Below are 23,853 nucleotides of genomic sequence, written 5' to 3'. Positions count from 1 at the left end.
CCTTGTATAACCCAGCCTGCGAAGATGGGTCCAACTGCAGGTCCAAGCACAGGGGATAGTGTATACATTGCCATTGCTGACCCCCGGTCCTCAGGCTCAAACATGTCCACAACGACGCCCGATCCGATTGCAATGGGTGCGCATCCAAAAAACCCCATGAAGAACCGCAGTACAATCATTTGCGTAACATTTTTGGAAAGGCCACAGCCTACGTTGAACAGGAGACATATAATAATGCATACCTGGAGGATATACTTCCGACCGATTCGTTCACTCAAAGGACCACACAAGAGAGGCGCAGACGCATAGGCAAGCATGGTTGAGGACATCATCATGTTGGTAAGTACCGGAGATTCCACATGGAATTCTTTTTGGAGTGTGTCCAGCACGGGGGCATTCATCGTACTGCATAACGGCATAAGGAATGTATAACATGAGACAACAAAAGCAATGAACATGCGGTATCGGCGGTTCCAGTTCCGCGGGTTTTCATGTGCATCGGCATCGTCCCATGTAACTAGGAAGGGATCATACGCTGGGGTTTCCTCACTTGTTTTCGACCAGCTTTGTGCCTTGTCAAAGGGCCTTTCTACATCTCTTTGGGATTCAGGGGTGTCAGTCACAGCTGCCCCGTCCTGGATCATGCACCTGCAGATCCAGCAGTGTGGCGTAACAGCGTAACAGTCAGAATTCGACGTGCACAGACTTCAGAAACCCTCCAAAATTGAGTATCAAACTACTTTGCCCAAAATTATTACCTAAAATATTTACTAAGTCATTAAAGTCATCCCACGTTTCGAGTACGAAGAGCGCAGCCGCAGCCGCTCGCCATATTTGTACAGTATAAATGGCGCTGGCAATCCAAGACATGCCGTTACAAGCGCCAATACACTGTTACCCCATCCTTGTCCTAGGGCGCCATACATATTCGGTGCAAACAGGGGAAATGTGAACGAGAAAACGCCACGCATCATGACGGCTGCGCCCGATGCCGACGCTGCATATATCGTCACAGAGTCTGCAAGGTACAGCGGGCTGATAAACATGGTTGCGCGCGCGCCGCATGCCAAAATAAAGATACCGATATCCGGCACGATCCAGTGTATATGGTACTCGACTGTCCATCCGTACAAGAGCAGCCCTGCTGGCATAAAGATGCCAGTAGCAATCAACAATGGCAATTTAAACTCGGGCTTGCCAACGCCACCATTCTTTGCCTTCAAGCGGCGGTAGTTCCAATCGGTCCAGCGCCCTCCAGCTTGGCCAGCGACGAGGAAGCCGAGCACCATGGCAATGTAATGCAGCGATGCAATGCCGGGCGGCTCTCCGTATTCTTCCTTGAACACGCGCGAAAAGGATGCCAGCAAGAGATACTGGCATCCAAACATCAATGCCTGGTACGTGCACACCACAAAGATAACTGGCTGTGTAAAGTAAAAGATAGGGGGACGCAGTAACCCATGGAGAACGCGCTGCCCAAGTGTTTCTTTTTGTGTGAAAATCGTGTGGTACCCATCGTTCCCAGTCTCCTTACGCAGCTTTTTGGCCTTTCGTTCTAGAAGCACAGGCGTGTACGTCTCTTTGAGCACAAACAGGCCAAAGACGGTTACCACACCGCTAAACATGGTCGACGCCCAAAAAATCCACGGCCACTTGTCCTCGCCATATGCCTGTATGATCCAGCCGGCATAAATCGGCCCAACGCAAGGACCAAGGATCGGCGAAAGCGTGTACATTGACATGGCTGTACCGCGCTCCTCTGGCTCAAACAGATCGGCAACCACGCCTGGCCCAATCGTCACAGGTGCGACACCAGCCAGACCCGCAAAGAAACGGAGTACAATCATGGTGGACGAATTTTTTGCCAGTCCACAGCACACGTTGAATATCAAAAAGAGGACGTTGGCCACTTGAAGAATATACTTTCGCCCGTACCGCTCACTGAGCGGTGCATAAAAGCTAGGACCCACTACAAAAGCAAGCATGGATGCAGACATCATCATGTTGCCAATGACAAATGAATCGACGTTGAACTCGCGCTTTAGTACGTCCAGAGCAGGTACATTGGCCGTACTGGAGAGGGGGCTTAGGAACGTGTAGCACGAGACGACAAATACCAGAAACATGCGGTAGGAGGATTTCCACGCCCGGGGATTTTCATGAGCATCGTTTTCGTCCCATGTCACCAAGAGAGGGTTTACTTCCTTGGGGTGCTCTTTCCCATCGATACCCATGCTTTGCCCTTGCTCCTCCTCGAGGGAGGAGCGATGGGACTTGCTTTCAATGTTCGTCTCTTCATCTTTTACTTCCGTCCCTTCAGGACTTTGAGTTTCATCCCAAGGTGCTAGCTCTGGAAGATAGTCTGTTGGACGATGTGTTAAATGAAACTCTTCTTGGGTCTTTTTATCTTCCCAAGCCATACTGAGTTGGGAGTAAAGAAGGAAGTACTATGACATGGGGTTCAAGTGTATTTTGGGAAAGTATTTGAACAAAATGACTCTTCAGGTTACCAGCAGCATTCTGTACCACTCTACGCCCAACGCCTAAGTCGCAATGTATTGGCAGATACTTTGACTCGAGCGTTGCCGACGCTCGGGCCATGGCTTCAAAAAATCTGATGGTTTTGTTTCGCTCTGACTGGATAAAAAACTTGGCGGATGCCGTAATGAACATACTCTCCTTGAGTTTTATTAGCAGCTATTGGCGTATGCTGCGTTATTTTTAACAATTTGCTTACTCGCAATTTTGAAGTCGAGGACTTACACCGATCCAAACTATAGTTTCGTCATCACGGGTCAAATTTCATACTCTTGTCCAATGGAGATTGCACTATTAAAAGAATGGATAAGCACTATAGCTAGGTTATTACTGTGCAACTAATAGAGGCGTGGTTTTAATCCCGGGACGACTTGCCAGTGAAGGTAGGTGTGTGCGACGTCTTCATAGGGACAAATGTATTTCAGTCAAGCACGTCGGCCAGCTAATACAAACATTACCAGATCGTCTTTAAAGTTTTCATTGTGGTATTTCGTTTACGGATTTTTAAGCAGTTAGTGTTGTACTTTTGGAGTAATTTCTTTGGAAGTTAGATCTAGCGTCCGCCCTCCCTGACTTGCAAAGTCGGCGCATTGCCAGAGTATGCGGCTACGACCCACATAATTCATGCAATAAATATACCTTAGCACAACCACAAGGGTGAACACTGTGTAGCAAGTCCTCTTCAGTGCCACTAAAAGGTCATCACCGTTGCTTCAGAATTTCAGTCAAATGCTTTGCAGATGGCAAGCAAGTAAAGCGCGCAAGCACTAAGCAGTTAGCCACACCTCCACTTGACTCCACAAGGCCCTTCTACTTAACCTACGTTATCGATATGAAACACACCTTTGCATTACGCGTATCTAAGCACCGCGCATTGTGCCAGGCAACCACGCGCTTGTCGTACGCTCCTATTGCGTACTTGCCAAGGGTACGCACCCGCCTATTCTCCGTTGCATGCGTACACCACAGCGATTTCCCATTCGGACACCAGGGTCCGCCACCATTGCCGAAAGAGGAGCAGCAGGAATTTGAGCGGCTTGTGAAAGAAAAGCAAAGTAAGTCCTTGTCGAATACTGACGACAGACCAATCCCCATTTCTTGCGCATGACGAAGACGGGGACCCAATTAATGTACACCCAGATGCACGCGCCGGACCTCCAAAAGACTTTGATGGAGATATAAATCCCGAAACGGGTGAAGTAGGTGGTCCCAAAACGGACCCATTACGGTGGAAATCCGAATGGGCGTTCGGCGGCCGCGCCGTCGACTTTTGATGTGCGCATAGGCGATGCTAAATCACGTGTTTATTTACTCCCGGGTTCGCGCGTTGTGTAGTGCTTGTCTATTTTTTATGTCGACACGGATCGCGCCTACAGACCAACACGAAGGCGTGCCCAGCACACCTGAAGGTCGCCATCCAGCTTCGAATAAACGGAAAGGAAAGGGTGCAGGGGGCACGCCAGTTGTAGCGCAGCATTCTGCGGAGGGCAAGCGTAGAAAAATACGGTCAACTGCGCATGGCGACGCAAGCTTTGCTGCTCAGGGTGTGCACGCGAACGATGTCAATGGGCCAATGTGGCAGACAATAGTCGCTTTCCGTACCTCGCTTGGCAAAGGCTTTAACCGCGTGCTTGACGGCGGGTTCACATTAGCCAACGCTCGGCGCATGGTCGGGGAAAAGTATGAGCTTGCGGCTGGGACGAACATACACCTCTCTTACGAGGCCGCAGATGGGACGCGGATTGATCTGGAAGACAATGAGGATTTTCGTGCGTTTCACGTCCATGCCTCGCGCGAATCTACCGCAACCATATTTGTAGATGCACAGGCGAGCAGCGTCGGCTCAGCGCCTGATGCAGCTGAGGGCGTTCCTTCCAAAAACCGCGGCCGTCGCGGGCGTGGCGTTTCAAAGCATATGGAGGCTGCACCTGAACCAGTGGACCCGCCTATTGAGGAAATTCCAGTGGAGTCCACATCGTCTGGGCCTCAGAAAAACGCAAAAAAAACCAAGAAGCATACCGAGCCGACGAGGGAGCCGGAACCAGAATCGGCACCTCAAGAGACAACTACTGCTTTACAGCCGAGCACCGATCAGGATGATGATGATGCGCCGCTCTCTTCGCAAACTGCACACACAGAGTCACAGCATGAAAAAGCAAAACGCCCACGCCGCACCAAGGCAGAAATGGAAGCGTTCCGTGCGGAAAAGTCTACCAAGAAGGCCGAGAAAGCGTCTGAGCGTGCAAACAAGGTGAATGGCACGGTCACTACCCCGGTTGCCGAGGCGGAAGCCGATACGACTGCCGCGATAGGCGACGAGACCACCATTGCGCATGACTCTCGCAATGAAGAACACGTTGCTGCGGCGTCCACAGCCGTGCAGGCGCTGATCGCACAAGGCAAAGAAGCAATTGATGAGCGCCTGAACGAGCTCAAGGGGAAGAAACAGCGCAAGAATGCGACAGAACGCGAGGAGCAAAAGATGCTGGTACGGATCATCAAAGGCACGCCGAGTGCCCCACCGAGCGAGGTGGATGTATTTTCACGTAAGTTCACAGCACATTCAAAGAATGCATGCTCACCCATGGCCGATGAAAGGAATCTAGATAAACGCTCACTCACACAACCTGCGCACGACGCCAGCACCTCGGCAGCAGACGCGTCTGCGAGCGATGACAGCCGCGAGTACTTTTCTCAACCCGAATCTCACGCGGGCATATACAACCAGGTCCAAGGCCCTGCACCGCGGCCGATGGAAAGCACGCCGCAACGCATGCGCGATTCGAGCGCCGATTCGCGCCGGTCCATGTCCGGTGCATTTGCCAAGCTCTCTGAGCTGCGTCCCTCTGCTTTGCGCCGTACTTTTTCGCAGCAAGATAACGCCGCAGGGTCCACAAGTGCTGCTGAAGTGAGTGCGGATATTGGCGTTCGAGACGACGCGTCTGATGATGAGGACGAGTCGAGCGAGACGGAGACATCCTCCTCAGATGACGACGCGTCTGCGTCCGTACCGCTGACCAAAATGGCTGGTGCTGGTGCAAAGGCTTCTGCAGCGGGTGCATCGCGCGAGAAACTGAAGCGTTCATTCTTTTCAGCATTGAGCTAGGATGCATTTTTGTGCCATAGTCATCTAATCTACACTAGTAACGCAAGTATTTCAAATTTTGTGCGCTCGGCTCCGGCACGAGTGGAAGTGGCACTGAGCTTTGTACTATCGTCTCGCCTGCAGATGAGAACCCCACGTATGGCATCACATTCCAGCGCAGCACAAAGTCAACGACGGTAATGTTGCTGCGGTTAGCGGGGCGCATACTCACCTAAACGTTCTCGAAACCTCGCGGAATCCGTACCTGTTCCGTACACCGCGCAGTTTCAAGTGGTGTTTGTCGTCTGCCCGGACGATCTTGTCCCAAAATGCGACCTCATTTTCCGGCTGCGGTGAGATCAGTGTGCCACGTACTCTGTTCTGCGAGCTGTATGCCCCGGCCATGCTTAACAGCACTTGCTTGGTATTCCACCTGAACAAGGACGAAAGGTCCATGTCGATATCCATCTTGGTCTCGACAAAGTCTTGGTTCCGTGCGTCGGCGTGAAATCGCGCCTTTCCGTAGACGAGCTCAATATCCTTGATCTGCACATCCGCTGTCGGCGGCGCGAACGATACACACGTAAGTGATATGAACACACATGCAATGCTCACGCACGGAAGCAGGTAGGACAGCAGCAAGTTGAAGCGCTGTGCTACACTGTACATGTCGTCGCAAGGAACCACGGTAGCGCAGCGATACGGGACACACCTCCACGTTACAGAATACACACCTCCAAAACTACAGCACGGCTACGTCAAGCATAGTTTTCGCTGGCGTGAGTATGTATAGAATACGTACACAGGGAAATAGGCACCCTTGGGATGCGGGATTGCATCTTTCTGAATCTTGAGGATGTGCTGTGGGGCTGTGGAAGGGAAGCGCGGCGGCAAATGTTTCGCAGAGTACACATACTTCGGGTCCGCTTGCACTTGTTCGAGCACTTCGGTGAAAGCAGTCGGTGCGTCGAGATCGGAGGGTACAGCCAGCTCTGTTGTGCCTTGCTTCCCGCTATCCGGGTTCGGCAAACTCATTGTTCCGTCCTCATTAGGTGAGGCCAGCAGCAGCTTGGTCAAATATACCTGCGTCACCACTTCTGGCTGCGGGTAGTTGCGACGAAAATCGCGCCAGTAGTACATGTTCTGCGCAATGTCAGACGCATTGGACGGCACAATCGCAGGCTTGATGGGGCCCATACCAGGCGGTGGGTTCCTGTTCAGCCTCACAGCCGGCAGCCCCGACGAAATCTCAGGGTTCAGCGAGAACATCTGGCGGAACCAACGCCAAAACGGCGTCTTTCCCTCCGTGTAATGATATGTATGCGACGACTCGGGAGTCTTTTGCAGCAGAGCACGAGTAGCGCGGAATGCCGACATGGTCAAGGGAAAAAACGAGTTTGCGATCCACAACGCCGTAGTATGTTTATTTAGTCATCACTACACACTATGGCTCTACACACTATGGCTGGGCCAAGTCGCCGAAAATGCACTCGACGTTTGGCCACTCGGCGCGCGAATCTCCGCGCACATGCTCGCTTCCAACATTGTGTCGGTCGACCCAGTACTCCATTGTGTCCGCACCATTGTCGTCCTTGCTAATCAGCGGCTTCCAAAGCGGTGCATTCGTGGCAGGGTCCGTACTGCATTCGAACCAGCGTGGCTTGTGCGGCGGAAGTGCACCAGAGTCGCGCTTGCTGCGCGTCTCACGCTGCCTGTTCTCCAGCGCGACCTTAAAATCGTCTGCCTGATCGTATTTGCCGTGCTCAAACGCGTACAAGTCAGGGCGCAGGCGGCAGTCTGTGGGCGGAAGCCACGGGCGGAGGTCGTTGGGCAGTGCATTCAGCGAGATGGCAAACGGCGTCAGGTTGAATGGCGACGGATGCTTTTCGCTGTTGCGCCATAGGAGGAGATAGGAGCTGTCCGACTGGCTGCTGGACACAGGATTCTCACTCCGGCTGATCTTTTCGTCGGGGTTCAAGTTTTGTGCATCGCTGCCAGCGCGGCGAGCAACGAGTTGTGTGCTCCAGCGTCCAGCAATTTCCCATACGAGCTGCCCAGATGCGTCAAACACCTTACCGCAGATCTCATGCGAGTCGGAGCCACGCCATTTACGAGGCATAAACGTCAGCACACACTTGTCGCCTGTATCGTGATTCTCGACGGTCATATCGCCGTAGTGATCGATTGTCGGCGCGCCGACAAAGAAACCACTGACCGAGGTGGTTACCTTGTTCCAGGAGTAGTGCTCCATCAAGAGACTCGGATTATGAGAAGACTTTTGCATCGATTCCCGCTTGGATCCTGGCGCCCACTCCGGCTTGATTTTCACAAGCACATGGGCCACACCAGTTGGACGGATCTCAAAAGAACGACCGAGGAACTTGGACTTGGCGTCGACACATCCCATGTACTCCCATGAGGGCGACTCGCAAAAGCATGCAGAGATCGGAGGGTGATGGCTCACTTGCTCGCTCACGTAGCGGTACTTTCTGTCGAGGCGTGCGTACTCAAACGTCTCGCCGAGCAGTGGGTTGAAGGGCTTTGCGATACGGCCAATGGTCGAGCTATAGTTCGAGGCAGCAAACGCAGCGACGTATGCAATACGGCGCGTGGAGTCGGACTGCAGAGCGGCAGCATCAAGGCACTCGGAGAATTCCATGTCTTCCGCCATGCGCTCCAGCATCGATGTCGGTTCGTTGAATGCGACAGGGAACGAAATCTTGGTTAGGTCTTTGCCGATGTTCTTCTTCAAGATGTTCCAAAGGGACATGGGCGGCCGTTCGTCTTTTGCAATAGGCATAGTTTCGCGCAAGTGACCATAAGGTTCGAATTCGGGGCCTGCTACAGGGTTCCAGGGACCGGAAGCATCGTTGGATTGCCCATTTGCAGCTTGCTGTGGCTGTTGTTGTTGTTGTTGTTGTTGTTGTTGTTGTTGTTGTTGTTGTTGTTCTTGCTGCTGCTGCTGCTGTTGTTGTTCTTGTTGCTGCTGCTGTTGCGGCTCTGCATTACGCTGCACCCCACCCGCAAGCGGTCCTTCCACGTACAAGTTTGGCAACTTGCCTGATTCGACTGCATCGTAAAACTCGTCGTCTTCATCAAATGTAGATGCACGCACGACATTGCCGCTCGGTGCAGCAGCGTTTGCACCAGTGGCCTCTTGGCCTGTACTGCCATGCAACTGCCTGAGCTCCTTGCGCTGCTCGTCAATCACCGCGACGGCATTGTACAAGTTCGCCTCAACATCGTTGTTCTGCTTGCCCAACGTCGCCATCTGCTCCTCCCATAGGTTTCGTGCGTTCACTTCGCGCTCTAACTGTGCACAAAGATACTTTTCACGCGCTTGCACCATGTGCGAATACTCTTGGAAGAGCTCGAACCTGTCCGCAAATGACTTGCGCAGTGCTCCCATTGTTTGCTGATCTATACCGCCGCCCTGCAAAGGAAATTGTCCAACGGGCTGGACAGGTGCTTCCGGATTGCCTCGTTGGTCAGGGTGAAGAATGTAGGTCCCTTGGGCGAGCTGCAACTGATCCAGCAACTGGAAACTCAAATCCAAATGTGTCTTGAGCATGTTGTGCACAATAACGAAATTTTTTGCATAGGGCATATCGTTTTCGCGCCCATCCAACGAAATGGACTCGCTCTGTGCATCGTCCATTGCCTCTTCGTCGGTTCGTGTGGTGCGTGCGGTCGGCGCAGTGAATGCGACGCCGCCCCGCTTTGTAGGCGCAGCTGCCTCGTGAGTGCCATCCATACCCTGCTCAAGGCTCTTGGCCTTTTCAAGGATTTGAATCCAGCGCACGGCCTCGGCAGCGTCGGTGGCACGCAGCCAAATCTTGCTCATGCCTTTATTTGTCTGGCTCACGACCTCGAAGTGCGCGCGCTCGCCACGGCTTGGGATGATGTTTGCGTAGCGCATATGGATCGAGCCGCGCGCAAGTCGGCCTTCGTCTTCAGGGCTTACATAGTAGGACAGGATGCCACCTTTGAGCACAAACCAGCGGCTCTTGTATCCGTGCATGACGTTGGTCCACTTGCCGAGGAAGCCGCGGTAGGTCGGTGGCTGGTGCGCCGCAATCGTCTGGTCAACCTCAAGATTCGTTAGCTTACGCATCAGCGCGTGGATTTCGGGATCCTGTGTCATACTGTCAGCGGTGCGCCCATTCATGTCTTTCACATAGGGGTCGACGCCTTTGCGGATGCACAGGTCTATCAAGTCGGTAGCTTTGTTCTGTACAGCGACATGCAGCGTGTCATTTCCACTCGCGGTGCTGGCCACAGCGAGGTCGACTGCGTTGACGCGGGGAAGCTCGATAAGTTCCTTCAGCTTCGCATAAGCGCGGCCGAGGCGCTCACCATTGTGTGCCTCGCGCTCGTAATCTTCCAGTGCCTCGGAGATACGCGCGCGAAGCTCCTGGTCTGCGGTTTGCAGCAAGTTCATCATCTCGGGCGAGTTGACGAGCTCTATTGGAGTTTTGCCGTGCTTGTTGACCTGATCACTGTTGATCGCAGAAAAGGTAAGAAGCAATGCTGCTGCATCCAGGCGGTTCGTGCTGACAGCCACATGCAGTGGCGTGTCGCCCGTGTCGCTGGCCGGCATGTTTGGATCAATGTCGGGCAGCTTCATCACATGGTCAATCATTTGAGGCTCGGCGCAAAGCACAGCGAGATGCGCCGGCGATTCCAAGTGCGGTTGGGGATTCGTCAAGTTCATACCACGCACAATGGAATCTACCGCCGCGCGGTCATCTTTGCGCAGCGCATCCAGGAGCTGCAAGCTAGCTATCGGCGTCATAACACTGGCCAAAAGGAAACAAGCCGGTGGCACGGCCAGGCCTTGCTTATGTAATATTATCATGCGTACTATCCTACACCTCTTTGCTGGACACGCGGCGCGAAGCCGTCGATGGACCGGGGATTTGCGAGCTTGGGGCTGTGCGGTGCCGCGCATTAGCACGCGTGGCGGTGTGTGCCGCTGTGGATGTGCTAGATCTGGGCACAGGCGTGCCGCGGGTCGAAGCACGCATCCCATGCGCTGCCCGCGCCACTTGTCCTCGCTGGCTCGCGCGCAAATCGTTGCGGACAGGACGTGTGCGCGAAGCTTGTGTGGCGCGCGCGCGCCGTGCCTCTTCCTGTTCACGTGCGGCTTGTTCTTGCGCGTCCTGGTATGAGCATGCTGCATAACGTACCTTTGACGCGCCTTTCCATTGTGGATCGCTAAGCAACGAGCGCCGCTCCTTGGCATGTTTTAGTAGATCGATGTACACATCCAGCAACTGGTCTGTCTCTTTGACTTTCCTCGCGAACGTCTGTTGTCAGCGCACCAGCACGCACCTCGACCTGAGCATCACTGGATGTGAGTGCGCGTTCGCAAGATGCAAAAATAGCATTCAGCGCTTGAAGTTGCTCGAGCTGCGCATGAACCTGTTCTGCGCTTTCTGTATCGCCACTCTTGCTTGCGGTATGCGGCGTCTCTGTGCTTGGCAGACCCATATTTAGCAGCGAATTGTCCGCTTTTTGAAAAAGAGACACATGTGAGGTTCCATCCTCAAACGTCGTATCGAATCCCGACTCGTCCATGTCGGGCTTTGTCGGCGTACACAGCGCCGCATCGTCCATCGTGGCTGGAGCCTACGCGCGACGCGTTTTTGGCACGTGACGTTGTGGCCGCTTGGCTGCTTCCACGATGGCGTCTGGGGCGGCTTGGATGCTCGTCGTGGTGCTGCGGGGGTGCATTGGCGCACTTGCTTGTATTGCACACCCTTGGCTGCTCGGTGAAGCGCAGTATGTTGCACTGGAGCCCGCGCATGACAAAACTGCGGCGTCTTTTGCGCTCCCGTTGGCCCATGCGGGGACTGTGCGGCGAGGACGGTCGTTTTGGCAACTACCACTGGAGATATCCAGTGTGCTATTTTGTCTTGCGCTGGAGGAGTGTGGCATGATGTGCGTATTTGTTCTCCTGGAGCATCTTTATGGCGACAAGGGCTTCATCACCGCGAACTGGCACTTTTCCTTACCGCTCGTCGTCCTGTTCATCATTCTTATTCTGCCTTTTGCGGCGTGTCTGCTCTTGTGTGTAGGGGAGCGCGGGAAGCGCTGGTCAACTTCACGCACAATGGCAAGTGTGGCCTTGTTTGTGGGTTGGTGCTTCGCATTCTTTCGTATCCCGGTGCCGAGCACGGTACAACCCGCCATTACCGGTTTGTACGGCGCCGTGCTCAGTCGTGCAGGCGTGCTTGGCATTTCTATGATTGCTGTGCTTTCTGGCACAGCTGCGGCAGGTGCAATGTGCGACTCGTACGAAATGCTGTCGCTGCGACGCAAGAAAAAGTGGCGCGAGATGGACGTGGACGGCGCTGAAGCGTCATTTGTGCGCACATGCACGGACCTGCAAGCACGCCGCGCAAGTGCAAGGATGCTCGAAGCGGACATTGAGGCGGACGGGCCACGCACTGGTATATCGCGCTACTTTACGCGCTCCAGCAAAGACAAGGAGCTCGCAGCGCTTCACACCGAGATTACGGGGCTCGCGATGATGGCGAGCGTGATGCGCAGCGATTTGGACGTCATGCAGGCCCAGCAGCGCCGGATTCGCTATTCACGCACCGTATTTGGCAGGATCCTGCTTGCATGTGGGTACTTGTTTTCGCTGTATTGTGCGTTCCGGATCGTCCAGTGCTTGCTGAACCTCGTCTTTTTTGGCTACAATACGGGAGCATCTCCTGATTTCGTGTCGACATGCTTTGCGTATGCTGTGCGCATGTTTGGCATGGATATCGATGTGCATACATGGGCTCCACGGATCGCATTCCTATTTCTCGGCGGCCTCATTTGCATGCGCATGCGGGTAATTCTGTCTTCCCTCTCCAGCATGATCAATGCATTGTCCAGCGGCACAAGCACGGATTTACTCGTGCTGTTCACTGCACAGGTGCTATGTATTTATACACTTGCAGCGCTCATCCAGCTGCACACAAATGTGGCTACGGAACCAGGGACGCCGCATCGCACGAGTAAACTGCTCGCGAGTCTGCCAGAGTTCCAGCGTGTGTTTGGCGGCATGTTTGACTTTGTATTTTTGCTCACTGCGAGCGCCACGGCGGGGTACCGATGGTACTGCTGGCGCTCCGATGTCGCTGCACTCTAGCCGCGCACATCACGCACGACTCCCGCGTCTGGTCCAGCGTGCCGCTTGGCGCGCGTGGTAGGCACCGGCTCCTCCACATATCCTCGCTGTAGATACCCAATCACACGCTACCGGCCGCCGGTCCCGTACACGTGATCAATCGTGGGGTTCGCGCGCCTCCGCATCGTGGCCTGCCACAACGTTTCTTCGGTTATTGTGATGCTGTGCATCCCGAAATCGAACCACAAGAAGCTGGTAGAGGATTGCTACCCAGCTTCAAAGGCTCTAGAGTCGACCGCTCCAGAGTACCGCCCAAACTCGAATGAACTGGGACGGCTTTGCTACTATGCGGCGCGCAAACCTGCCAAGCTCACCAAAGTAGGCCATTTGCTTGCCGTCCGCATTGCCTTGGACGCGCGTTCACTTCGCAGCGTGCGCACGGAGAAGATTAAAGCGTACGTATGGGGCGTTACTTACCGCAGCGCTCTCATGATCACGCTTGGTATTTTGAAGGAACTCGCCGCGACCGGCCAAAACGGTCTGCCGTACCTCGCGCAGGCCGCTCAGCTAGTTCTCTCTGAGTCCATCCAGGCTGCTGAGCCGAACGTAACGAACGGTACATGGGACACTGACATAATTGGGCGCGTCGCCACGACCTTCTCTGCGTTTGTGCGCGAAACACCCGCGAGCATGCTCGAAGTCGACGAAAACGTCGCGCGCTGCGTGTTTACCGTGCTTACACAGGTCCAACCGCTTGTCGGATCCATGGTCGACGAACAGTAAGTATTAGAGCGTATGCTAACTTCAGCACGCGCCTCGTGGGCCTTGGTGCCATGGCCGGTGTCGTTGAGTCGCCGGTTCTGTATACTTCTGCCTTTTCACGGTTCACCGAACTCATGCTCCCGAGTATTTTGGATACGATCAGTCTGAAGCACATTCCTTTAGAGGTGCTTGCGTCGCACACGTCGCGCACCGAAGGCATCCCGACGCTCAGCAGCACTGCAGATGCCAATGCCGAAACCACGGCGTGCGCAGCGCTCCTACTTCTCTCGTACATTGCACAAGGCGCCGACGCGAACCAGCTGCGTACGCTCGTATGCCAAATTACGCGCTTCCTCGACACCAGCGCGCAGGACATGTACACGAACGAGGAGTGGTTCCCTTGGCTCATGGGGATGATCACCAACTGGGCGACGCCTGCATCGCGCTACGTTATCCCTCACACGCTTGTCAACATTCTGGATACTTCTTCTATCCCTGGTGGGCGCGATGTGCGACTCTTGCAGGCGCTGCACTTGATCCTCGTCGACGGCACCGAGGTCGTCGGACTTAATATGACCGAGTTGCTCGACGGCCACCTTCAGTTTTTGCTTGTGCATGTCCAGCGAGATGCACAGGACCCCATCATTGGCTCGACGATTGAGGCGATTGGCCGCCTTGCACAGCACACGATGTATGCAGACCAGCTCGCCGACTTTGTGCGGCAGATCAATGCACGCATCATTGTGCTTCAAAACGTCTCCGCCAAGCTCACGCAGCTGCAGCGCGACGAGAGTATTCGCGCGCTCCTCTTCTCGCTCATTGCCATCTTCTGTGCCACGCCAACAGAGCGCATTAGCGCACCCGTGTCGCTCTCTGTGTGGGATGGTACCGAGTCGCTGCTTCTCGCCGATAATGCCGCGGTGCGTGTGACATACCTCCAAACACTACTCATTTACTTGGATATCTGCACAAAGCGTAAAATGCAAGTCGTCCAAGGCGAGGCAAGGTATGCGCCGTTGGGCGACGGCATCCGCTTCCTCTATGCCTTGATTGCCAATGCCTACGTCAACCTGTCCCGCCTAATGCTTGCGCCGGGCTCGCAGGAAGCTGCGCGTGCGATGGAACTCAGCAAAGGACGCTACAACATCGACAGCATCAATGCCATCCCCGCAGATTACGCCGCGTTCCTCGCCGTGCTCGAATCGTTGTACACCACGCACCCTGCTTCGGCGCTCCTTGCGTCCGTTCCTGCGCTCCTCGCACTGGATCGCGTCGCTTCCACGTCCACCGGCGCACTTGCGCAGCGCCGCGCATGCCGCTGGGTCGTTGGACGTGCGCTGTGCAAGCTTGGCGTGATTTGGGACGCGCAGCGCCTCGTCCTCTTTGCCCAGCAACACGTCCTCGTCCATGTGCAGGACATGCTTCTTTCCATGCCTACCCTCGAGGCGCAGTACCAGCCAGAGCCCGTGTTCGACATGTTTGGCGATGGCGTCGGCAGCTCGTTTGAGGCCGTGTCGGACCTCGACGCAACTGCCGAGCTCCTGGCGCAGAGCGCTACGCTCCAAGTCGCCGCAAACTGCAGCGAAGCCGCGCTCCGCCAATGGCTTTTGCGCGCATGGACAGTTTCGGTGGGCATTCAGGACGCAGAGATCGGTGCACTGCCTTTTGGCGAAGCTCGTATGCGCGCGGCAAGTCCACAACTTGCGACGCAGTCGGCCTCTAGTCCCCTCAAGCGCGAGGATACGATGAATGTGAGCGATCTACGCATGGCACTGATGCGCCATGGTGCTGCGTCTCAACCGTCCCAGGCCCATGCGAACTTGAAGAGTGAGCGCCGCCGTACACAGAGCATGTTGGGTTCGCCCGTCGACTTGCGCCCGAGCGTATCCTCCCTCATGGACAAGTACCAAGTAAGCAAAGGCGTACCATCGTCTGAACAACACAACTACGCACTGCCAGCCTCTGCGCGAAGCGCAGATGTAGACGCGACTGTTTCTGGTGCTCTTTATAGTCAGCGTGCCGTACCCGTAGTCTAACCCGCCTCTTTTCGTTTTCCACGTTGCCGCACACCTCCACATGGCGTCCATCCCCAAACTCAAGGTGCTTGTCATCCACGGCTATGCGACGAATGGCGCTGTGTTTAAGCGCCGGACAAGTGCTTTGCAAAAAGCGTGCAGGGGTATGTAGCGCGGTGTACTTACTGGAGATGTTGCCGAGTTTGTGTTTGTGAATGGACCGCTGCATGTGCGCGCACTGCCGAGCGCCTCGAATCCCGAGCCGGGGGAGCCGAACCCCGCGGACCCTGTTGAAAAGCAGGCGCGTGCGTGGTGGAGGCACGATGGGGATGTGTACCGGGGATGGGACAATTCGGCCATGTTCTTGCAAACCGTTTTCCAGGAGCACGGGCCGTTTGACGGGATTATGGGATTCAGCCAGGGCGGCAGCGTCACGGCTGTCATTACTGCCGCGCTAGAGCACCCATCGCTCGTACCCGAGATGCACGGGAAATTCCAGGAGCTTCCATTTAAATTTGCGATTAACATTTCGGGCTTTCGGCCTGCTGACCAGAAATTCGACGCGCTGTTCGAGCCGAAAATTGCGACGCCCATGCTGATTATTATTGGAATGTACGTTGCTTTTTGCTTACCATAGGAACGATTTTCTTGTCGAGCCGAAAACTACCGAGACGCTTCTTTCCATTTGCGAGCAGTCCCGCATCGTGCACCACGACGGCGGGCATTATCTACCGACCAACGCGTCGTGGCGCAACTTTTTACGCGACTTTATTGACTCTTTCCGCGTCACAACGCCGAGTGCATGGCAGGACATCCCAGCACCGCTTATGCAGCTGGATGACGAGATTACGCGCGAAGAGGCTGAGGCTGTAGACCCCAAGTTGTGACAGAGAAAATGCAGCCTGCTATACGTAGGGACGGCTCGATTTCATTCGCGATTTCATACTATGCATACTTAGTCCTCAAAGTCTTGTGGATTCTGTGTGAGCAGACAAAGCAGCGTACCTCAAAGTAGTATTGGACAGCCATCTCCAGGTTCCGGCCACACATGAAATAGCATTCAATGGCCTTGCTTTCAGGAATACCCATCGCCATAATCTCGGTCAGCACACAGCACTACGCACCTGTTGGACCTGCGTTCGGTCCTCTTCGGAAAGTTGCTGCAAAGAAGGGACTTCAAACGACTCCTCGTCACCATCCGGGGCCTCTGCACCTGCAAGAAGACGCAAGACACCCTCGGGATCTGCACTCATTGCCTCTGCAAGTTGGGGGTTGCTCTGCACAAGCGCCTGGATAAGCGGTTGGAGAGCGGCTGGGTTCTGCTCGACCAACGAGCGCAGCTGGCCAAGCACTTGGGGGTTTCCCAAGTCGATCATCTGGCGTCCTTGCGCGTCAGTCTCACCAGGGAGGTCACTGCCTTGTGCGCCTTGGCTAGCGACAGCAGCTGCCTGTTCAAACAGATTGCCCGACGCGGCGGGGGGGTTTGCAGGTGCAGCAGGTGCGGCAGCGGGATTTGCAGGTGCGGCAGCAGGCGTTTCTGTGGCTTCCAAAGGCGCTTCGGAGGAAGGAGCCTCGGCAGGAAGCCCATTCATTAAGTACTCCACGGCGCGGTCGGGATTGTTAAAGCTCATGCGCATCGCGCGTTGTACATCGGTTCGTGGGAACCCCATCTCTGTCATGCTGGTCATCGCCGCCTCAAGCTCCGAGCCAGCAAGGAATGAGCTGGCCTGAAGCGGCGTACCGTCCGATTCGGGCGCAGGCGCACTAGCCGAAGCAACTTCCTTCGGCGCGTCAGCTGCGGGTGCTTCCTGAGTCTCGCCCTTCACTTCCTTGCTTTCTTCTGCGCTCACCTCTGGCTTGGACGCCTTAGGAGTTTTAGGCTGGAGTTAGCAATGCATGCAGCGCACCTTGGATACCATGACAACCAAAAAATCTTTCTCCTGGATCACATAGCTCTCGACCGTCTTGCTGTTCTCCAAAATTTTGCCAGAGAAGATCAGCTTTTGCAACTCCACACTGTGGCCCTGCGCATCGCAAATTTTCTGCTTTACGCGCTCAATCGTCTCCGTGGGCTCGATATCCAGGTGGAAATTGCCACCTGCTAGCGACTTGAACAGCAGCTTCATGGTGCAAAGAAGCCAAGGCGCGCGGCTGCGCTTGTGATCGATGCTGACTAATCCAATAATACGTTCTCGCTGCCGCCACACGTTTCCGCCATGAAGCGACAGCTTGCGTGGGCGATTCTATGCGCCACCTTTTTGTGTATAGGATGCTCATATTGCATCTCGGTTGATATGATACGCCCCGATAATGCCAAAATATCGGCACGGTTGTCCGAAGCGGAGGCGCTCGCATGGATCCGCAAGGAGAAGGCATGGCTTGATACCAAGCACGGAGCAAATTCCGTTGTCGCCCGCAGCATCAAGGGCACGCCGATGCGCAACTTTGATCACGACCGCTTGTGGGCGGTCGAGGTTGAGATTGGGACTCCCCCTCAAAGAATCGCCGTGGCCGTCGATACGGGCTCGTCGGATCTATGGGTCTCGGACGCTTTTTTTCATGCTAAAAATAGCAGCACATTTTGCAATGTGTATTCAGATGTACGCATAAGGTACGGCTCAGGCACAGTGGATGGAAAGTCTGCGATAGACAGCGTCTCAATCGCCGGGCTCACGTCCAAGACACAGACATTTGTCACAGAGACCCGCGTCAATGGCCTGGATCTGGGGAGCCGTGTTGGGGGAGTTTTGGGCATGGGCACATACGCACTGGCGTCCACCAAAGCCAATCCTTTATGGAAATCCATCGGCCTTAAAAACCCTTCATTTGGCCTATTTTTGCAGCGGGAGGCTGCGGGCGACGCGACCGAAGCGCCTGGTGGCGTCCTCACGCTCGGCGCGCCGAATCGGACCTTGCACAAGGGTGATGTCAATTATGTAGACGCATACGAAGACAAATCGTGGTCGGTCCCGTTGGGGGGAGTGAATGTATCGGGTCACCAAGTTTTGCTGGATGGAAATTCGGTGGCATTGATCGATTCGGGCACTACTTTGGTTGGCGGACCGCCCCTCGCAGTCCACAAGATCTACGCACACATACCTGGCGCAACGCAGCTCAGTGGCACTGATGGCTACTACAAATACCCATGCTCAGTCAAGCCAAATGTTTCTTTTGCGTTCGGCAACCGGGGCTACTTACTGAACCCCATTGATTTTCAAGTCACTATCGTCACGCCGGGGATAGAAGCAGTCGGCGACACGGAGCCGCATTGCATTGGCGCACTTTTTGCTGTACAACAAGTCCCACATGGTTTTCAGTGGCTCATCGGCGCTGCGTTCCTCAAAAACGTGTACACTATCTTTGAAGAGACACCGCACAGAATTGGGTTTGCGTCACTGCATTCCAGCGTAAACCAAGACACAATCACATTTCCTGTGACGCCCAGCGCCGCTTGCACACATTCCGCATCCCTCCCAATGACGCTTTTTGTATCGATGCTTTGTTTTGTATATATAATTACATGGTGACTATGCCGCGCATCACTACATCAAACTCGTTGCCTGTGTTTGATACGTTGTATAGTAATGTAAAGTGCCTACTTCTTTACACAGAAGAACGATGGCCCGCATCCCACAACATCCCAAAGACGAGCAGGTGCAATAGAACGGCATAACCTACAAAAACGAGCCGTAGCTGCGCGTGTCCAAGCACAGCGCTCGTAAAAATGTGCAACAAACGGTCCACAGGCCCAAGACTTGCAATCGCGCGCGACTGCTCCCGACCACGGAACGCCACAAACGGATGGATCGACTGCTCGTACTGGTTGCGGTATAAATCTTCCAGCCCGGCATCGCGCTGCGCCGTCACATATGGCATATCGCCGTTTGCGCGGCGCCCGAATCCCTCAAGATAGCGCACTTTTTCGTACAGCCCGAGATTGTCCGTTTGCAGTCGTTTGGCCTCGGTACGCAGCTCTGCGAGCGTTTGCAGCTGGCCGCGAAGCTCTGACTCAAGCTCCGTGTTCCTGGTGCGGAATCGATCGCGCTGGCTCGTTACGATCGGCAAAATTCCTGAGATGGTCTGCGCCGGCTCTGCTTCTGGTTTTTTGTCCGAGACGCCCAGCAAGTCTGTCTCAAGGCGCGTAGAAAGAGCTTCGAGCTCCTCGATGCGTGTACGCTGCGCGGTAAATTGCATGTCTGCCTGGGTCGCACGCTGGCCTTGTTCGGCAAGCGTAGCCTACGGTTAGTCTTCTGCAACGTACCCTCAACGTCGCAAGTTCGTCCTGCAACTTGCGGTTCTTTTGCACGAGATGCGTTTCGAGCGAAGCTTCGGTTGCTGTGGTATCTGTCGCGTCTCCAAATTCGACCACGCGCAACACATCGAGCTCATGCTTGATTTCGTCATAGTCGGCGCGCTGTGCGAGCTGGGTGCGCAGCGAGGCGACGTCTTCGAGTGCCTGCGCATACTGTCGCTCCACTTCTCGCTGAGCATCACTCGCTGCGACGGACGCTTTTGCTTGGAGATGCTCATTCGATGCACGCAGCTGTGTTTGCGCCTGCTCCTCGTCTGCAATACGCTCCCGCAGCGCAGCCAGCTGCTCGCGGTGCATTGTGCTCGCTTCTATGCGTGCCTGCTCTGCCTCGGCTCGCTGCATTGTATTGCGCCGCTCGGCTTGCGCAACGCGCTCGTTTGCGCGTTGTAGATCGGCGACAAGCGTATCGGCTTGTGCAGTGTGTGTGTCGCCCAAGGTGAGCGACTGTGCAGTGAATTGCTCGTGGTTCGTACGCAACTCGCGCACATGTGCCTGAGCGGCAGTCAACTCACGTTGCAAGCTCGCGTGGTGCTCCTCCCAGCGCTGGTCGGCTTCTGCGCGCGCCTCCTCGACTTTCCGGGCAGTCTCTGCAGCTGATTCTGCGTCGCGCTGAGCGAGCTCGCTGATCCGCATCTCTGCATCCATGATGCGCTTTTGCAATGTGGCACAGTTCGCATCTGATGTTTCGAGCGCTGCACGCAACTGTACGCAATCCTGTGCATTCGCTGTGCGCTCTACAAGCGCCTCAAAAACCGGGTACGGATCAGGCATTTGCCCGATCCGGCCGGAAGTATTAGCGAGCACTGCTTCTGCATGCTTCGCGCGCGTAGTCAGCGCGTCAATCTCGGTTTGATACGCCTTTAAAAGGCCGCGTATAGACTCGCGCTGTGTTTCGGGCGGTTCGCGTTTAAATTCACGCGTGCGCTCTGCAAGCGCTTTGCGCGATGCCAGTGCATCCCTCTGCGCATCGGACACATGCTGTGTCTCAGACGCGAGCAGTGCTTGAAGCGCGCCGAGGCGCGCATCCTCCCACGCCGCAAGCACCGACGAAAAATCCCGCATGGCCACTGCGGCAAGGGCGAAGCGCCGCGTGGCTTTGACGAGTCACGCTGACTAAGATGGCGTTTCTTCGTTTGCAGCTCCGCGTTTTCTTCTTCTGTGTATGTATAACAAGCTGACCAGGGACGACTATATCATCGTTGCTGTGTTCAAGTCTGTTGCGTATTGAATGTTATCAAAATCAGTGTTCTCTTTCCAATGCGCGGCGCGCGGGCTTTCTCGCATCGCCGTGCGCTTCGTAACGACTGAATCGTCGGCGCCCGCGCCTCAAAACGCGACCCTGCGGCTGAAAACTGGCCAGGCGTTCCAAGGCAAGTCGTTTGGTGCACAGCACAATGCGTATGGCGAGACTGTATTTACCACGTCGATCACATCGTATCCCGATTCGCTCACCGACCCTTCCTACCAAGGCCAGCTGCTCACATTCACCACACCGCTGATGGGCAACTACGGCATCCCCGACAACCGCACGCCTGGATCCGCGCGTGAACATCCGATGGACGTGGATATTGGCTGCTTCCTTGAGTCGAAAAACGTGCAGGCAGCCGGCGTAATTGTAAGCGAGCTGTGCGAGCGTTTCTCGCACTTTCAAGCCGTCGAGTCGCTGGCCTCTTGGTGCGCGCGTCACAACGTGCCGGGAATCCAGGGTGTGGATACGCGTCAGCTGACTACGCTTTTGCGCAATCAGGGCTCGACGCTGGGCGCTATCTTGGTTGGCGAGGACGCTGATCATGTCCCCAGCCCCGATGCGTTTATCGACCCGATGGAGGAGAACCTTGTGGCAAAGGTGTCGGTCAAGTCTCCGCAAACCTTTCAGCCCAAGGGCGGCGCAGCGAATGCGCGTGCGCACATTGCGCTCATGGATTTCGGTATGAAGGGCAACATCCTTCGCTCGCTCCTGCGCAACAATGTCTCGGTCACCGTCGTTCCTTGGAACTACGATTTCAACAAGGCCCGCGATCAATTCGATGGTCTCTTTCTCAGCAACGGGCCCGGAAATCCAGCTTCTATCATGCAGTCTGTCGACATTGTCCGCCGCGCGATAAGCGAGTGGGACCGGCCGATCTTTGGTATTTGCATGGGTCACCAAATCATTGGCCTTGCTGCCGGTATCCGCGCATACCGCATGAAGTTTGGCAACCGCGGCCATAACCAGCCGGTGCTTGCACTTGGATCAGGGAACATGCGCGTCAAGCCAGGCCGCGTATACATTACCTCGCAAAACCACGGATACGCACTTGCATACAATGAAGAAGGCGAGGATGCGTGGCCGCAGGGCTGGGCGCCATGGTTTATCAACGCAAACGACTGGAGCATCGAGGGGATTGTCCGCTCCGGTGCGCTCGAGTCGGGATCGAAGCAGGCACCCGTATGGGGCGTCCAATTCCATCCCGAGCATGCGGGCGGGCCTGAAGATACCAACCCGCTCTTTGACGACTATATCGAGCAAGTGGTTCAGTACAAGGCACTACGTGAGGGGAAGAGTGCGTCTGCGTAATAAAATCGTATATGAATATAGCTCGCATCTAGCAGCACTATATGCTACCCAAAGTTGGCCAGCAAGTCTGCAAGGTCGTCCATCTCTTGCTTGCGTCCATGGTCCACTTCGTTCAAGGTGCGCCATTGCTGTGCAAATTGCGCCGGTGAAATTTCCTCGCACGTATAGTCTGCGAAAGACTCGCGCTTAACCAAGAGCTCTGCTTGATAGCTCTGCCGTAAGTACGTTGGCGTACGCACGTGGAAGAGATCGGAAATGTGCGCGAGGGCTTCTTGGGGGTTGAAGCCAGCGACGGATTGCGTTGCCGATGGGGCGGTCAGTACGTCTACATTATACAGCATGTTTACCATTTCCTCCGTGTGCTGCTCCATCGCCATGAGCCCGTCGCGAATAATGCGGACATAGGGCTCACATTGCTCATCGTCGGGGTGCAGCTGTGCAACGGCGTCGACGACAGGGAGCATCTGCTGATACACATGCTGAAAACCTGGCATAAGTCGCGCTCCAAACGCACCATTTGCCAATGCATCGGCTCGGCTCACCAGTGCAAGCACGCTACAGTTAGCGCCGCAGCCCAACGCACGGATTCACCGCCGCCATCGTCCAAACAAGTGTGGAGGCAAGGTGCGTGGAGGTCGCTGTTTTCTTCCATGGCACCGGCCGCTGCATCCGGCGGCGTAGGCCCCTCGCGACGGCAATGGGACATTGCAGAGTACTCACAGCGCGCGCGTGATCGCGATCGGGAACGGCGCGAACATGCAATCGAGAACGAAGAGCGTCTGAAGCAAGGGAAACGTCCGCAAGGGAAACGTCGCGATGATTTGCCAAAACCCACGCAGACAATGCAGGCACACCAAGACCTGGGCTTGGAAAAGAACCTGGGAAAGAGCGTGCTGGTGGAAAATGCAGAAGGGAGTAGTGGGAACGGAACGGGGCATGGAGCAGGCTTCTACTGCGAGGTATGTCGCAAAATGTGCAAGGACAGTGTAGCCTACTTGGACCACATTAATGGGCGCTCGCATCTGCGGCGTATTGGCCAATCGACGCAGGTCGAGCGCGCGACGTTGGAGCAGGTACTTGCACGGATAGAGCATGTACGCGACGAGCTTGCACTGGGGCCCAATGCCGAGCAGCGGTACGATTTTGCCAAGCGACTGCAGGAAATTGCCGCTGGACAACGTGCCGAGCACGAGGCAAAGCTTGCCGCACGGCGCGAGGCGCGCGCGCGCAATAAGCACGACAAGGAAGCGCTCAAACACGACAAGGAAGAGATACCTGCGCCGCAGGATGCGGACGCGATGATGGCCGCCATGGGGTTTGCCGCTTTTGGCTCGAGCAAGCCGTAATGGCGTTGCCATGTCGAGCGAGCGAGTATGTATTGTATGTAGAAGGGTATGTAGTGATTGCGAAACATTCCGATACTTGTGACGAAAGGCTAAGACCAAAATTCCTATTGTT

At 55.2% G+C, this 23,853-nt stretch overlaps 13 protein-coding genes across 13 annotated transcripts; 7 read left to right on the top strand and 6 right to left on the bottom strand.

Moving 5' to 3' along the window:
• Positions 1 to 770: 770 nt before the first annotated feature.
• MVES1_003320 (uncharacterized protein) lies at positions 771 to 2,420 on the bottom strand (the record flags this gene model as incomplete). Its single annotated transcript, XM_056208137.1, has 1 exon — positions 771 to 2,420. The coding sequence occupies one exon, from the start codon at positions 2,418 to 2,420 to the stop codon at positions 771 to 773; it is 1,650 nt and encodes a 549-aa protein (XP_056064112.1).
• Positions 2,421 to 3,889: 1,469 nt separating this feature from the next.
• Positions 3,890 to 5,644, top strand: MVES1_003319 (uncharacterized protein; the record flags this gene model as incomplete). The annotated part of the gene is made up of 1 exon (XM_056208136.1): positions 3,890 to 5,644. One exon carries the CDS (start codon positions 3,890 to 3,892, stop codon positions 5,642 to 5,644), a length of 1,755 nt encoding a protein of 584 aa, XP_056064111.1.
• Positions 5,645 to 5,678: 34 nt separating this feature from the next.
• MVES1_003318 (uncharacterized protein) lies at positions 5,679 to 7,000 on the bottom strand (the record flags this gene model as incomplete). The annotated part of the gene is made up of 3 exons (XM_056208135.1): positions 5,679 to 5,829; positions 5,856 to 6,284; positions 6,426 to 7,000. 3 exons carry the CDS (start codon positions 6,998 to 7,000, stop codon positions 5,679 to 5,681), a joined length of 1,155 nt encoding a protein of 384 aa, XP_056064110.1.
• Positions 7,001 to 7,082: 82 nt separating this feature from the next.
• Positions 7,083 to 11,242, bottom strand: MVES1_003317 (uncharacterized protein; the record flags this gene model as incomplete). Its single annotated transcript, XM_056208134.1, has 4 exons — positions 7,083 to 10,405; positions 10,498 to 10,556; positions 10,813 to 10,840; positions 10,948 to 11,242. 4 exons carry the CDS (start codon positions 11,240 to 11,242, stop codon positions 7,083 to 7,085), a joined length of 3,705 nt encoding a protein of 1,234 aa, XP_056064109.1.
• A 67-nt stretch (positions 11,243 to 11,309) lies between these two features.
• On the top strand, positions 11,310 to 12,770 carry MVES1_003316 (uncharacterized protein; the record flags this gene model as incomplete). The annotated part of the gene is made up of 1 exon (XM_056208133.1): positions 11,310 to 12,770. One exon carries the CDS (start codon positions 11,310 to 11,312, stop codon positions 12,768 to 12,770), a length of 1,461 nt encoding a protein of 486 aa, XP_056064108.1.
• Positions 12,771 to 12,968: 198 nt separating this feature from the next.
• Positions 12,969 to 15,547, top strand: EFR3 (plasma membrane localization protein; the record flags this gene model as incomplete). Its single annotated transcript, XM_056208132.1, has 2 exons — positions 12,969 to 13,528; positions 13,558 to 15,547. 2 exons carry the CDS (start codon positions 12,969 to 12,971, stop codon positions 15,545 to 15,547), a joined length of 2,550 nt encoding a protein of 849 aa, XP_056064107.1.
• Positions 15,548 to 15,587: 40 nt separating this feature from the next.
• Positions 15,588 to 16,413, top strand: MVES1_003314 (dihydrofolate reductase; the record flags this gene model as incomplete). Its single annotated transcript, XM_056208131.1, has 3 exons — positions 15,588 to 15,690; positions 15,718 to 16,138; positions 16,164 to 16,413. The coding sequence occupies 3 exons, from the start codon at positions 15,588 to 15,590 to the stop codon at positions 16,411 to 16,413; spliced, it is 774 nt and encodes a 257-aa protein (XP_056064106.1).
• A 68-nt stretch (positions 16,414 to 16,481) lies between these two features.
• RAD23 (UV excision repair protein rad23) lies at positions 16,482 to 17,652 on the bottom strand (the record flags this gene model as incomplete). Its single annotated transcript, XM_056208130.1, has 3 exons — positions 16,482 to 16,505; positions 16,651 to 17,406; positions 17,434 to 17,652. The coding sequence occupies 3 exons, from the start codon at positions 17,650 to 17,652 to the stop codon at positions 16,482 to 16,484; spliced, it is 999 nt and encodes a 332-aa protein (XP_056064105.1).
• Positions 17,653 to 17,742: 90 nt separating this feature from the next.
• MVES1_003312 (cathepsin D) lies at positions 17,743 to 19,053 on the top strand (the record flags this gene model as incomplete). The annotated part of the gene is made up of 1 exon (XM_056208129.1): positions 17,743 to 19,053. One exon carries the CDS (start codon positions 17,743 to 17,745, stop codon positions 19,051 to 19,053), a length of 1,311 nt encoding a protein of 436 aa, XP_056064104.1.
• A 76-nt stretch (positions 19,054 to 19,129) lies between these two features.
• Positions 19,130 to 20,900, bottom strand: MVES1_003311 (uncharacterized protein; the record flags this gene model as incomplete). The annotated part of the gene is made up of 2 exons (XM_056208128.1): positions 19,130 to 19,762; positions 19,788 to 20,900. The coding sequence occupies 2 exons, from the start codon at positions 20,898 to 20,900 to the stop codon at positions 19,130 to 19,132; spliced, it is 1,746 nt and encodes a 581-aa protein (XP_056064103.1).
• Positions 20,901 to 21,000: 100 nt separating this feature from the next.
• Positions 21,001 to 22,395, top strand: CPA1 (carbamoyl-phosphate synthase (glutamine-hydrolyzing); the record flags this gene model as incomplete). Its single annotated transcript, XM_056208127.1, has 2 exons — positions 21,001 to 21,054; positions 21,199 to 22,395. The coding sequence occupies 2 exons, from the start codon at positions 21,001 to 21,003 to the stop codon at positions 22,393 to 22,395; spliced, it is 1,251 nt and encodes a 416-aa protein (XP_056064102.1).
• Positions 22,396 to 22,439: 44 nt separating this feature from the next.
• On the bottom strand, positions 22,440 to 22,995 carry MVES1_003309 (uncharacterized protein; the record flags this gene model as incomplete). Its single annotated transcript, XM_056208126.1, has 2 exons — positions 22,440 to 22,950; positions 22,979 to 22,995. The coding sequence occupies 2 exons, from the start codon at positions 22,993 to 22,995 to the stop codon at positions 22,440 to 22,442; spliced, it is 528 nt and encodes a 175-aa protein (XP_056064101.1).
• Positions 22,996 to 23,045: 50 nt separating this feature from the next.
• SNU23 (U4/U6.U5 snRNP associated protein) lies at positions 23,046 to 23,741 on the top strand (the record flags this gene model as incomplete). The annotated part of the gene is made up of 1 exon (XM_056208125.1): positions 23,046 to 23,741. One exon carries the CDS (start codon positions 23,046 to 23,048, stop codon positions 23,739 to 23,741), a length of 696 nt encoding a protein of 231 aa, XP_056064100.1.
• Positions 23,742 to 23,853: the final 112 nt, after the last annotated feature.

This window comes from Malassezia vespertilionis, chromosome 7 (assembly GCF_029542925.1).
Source record: "Malassezia vespertilionis chromosome 7, complete sequence".
NCBI classification, from domain to species: Eukaryota; Fungi; Basidiomycota; class Malasseziomycetes; order Malasseziales; family Malasseziaceae; genus Malassezia; species Malassezia vespertilionis.
This window is presented reverse-complemented; position numbering and strand designations above follow the sequence as displayed.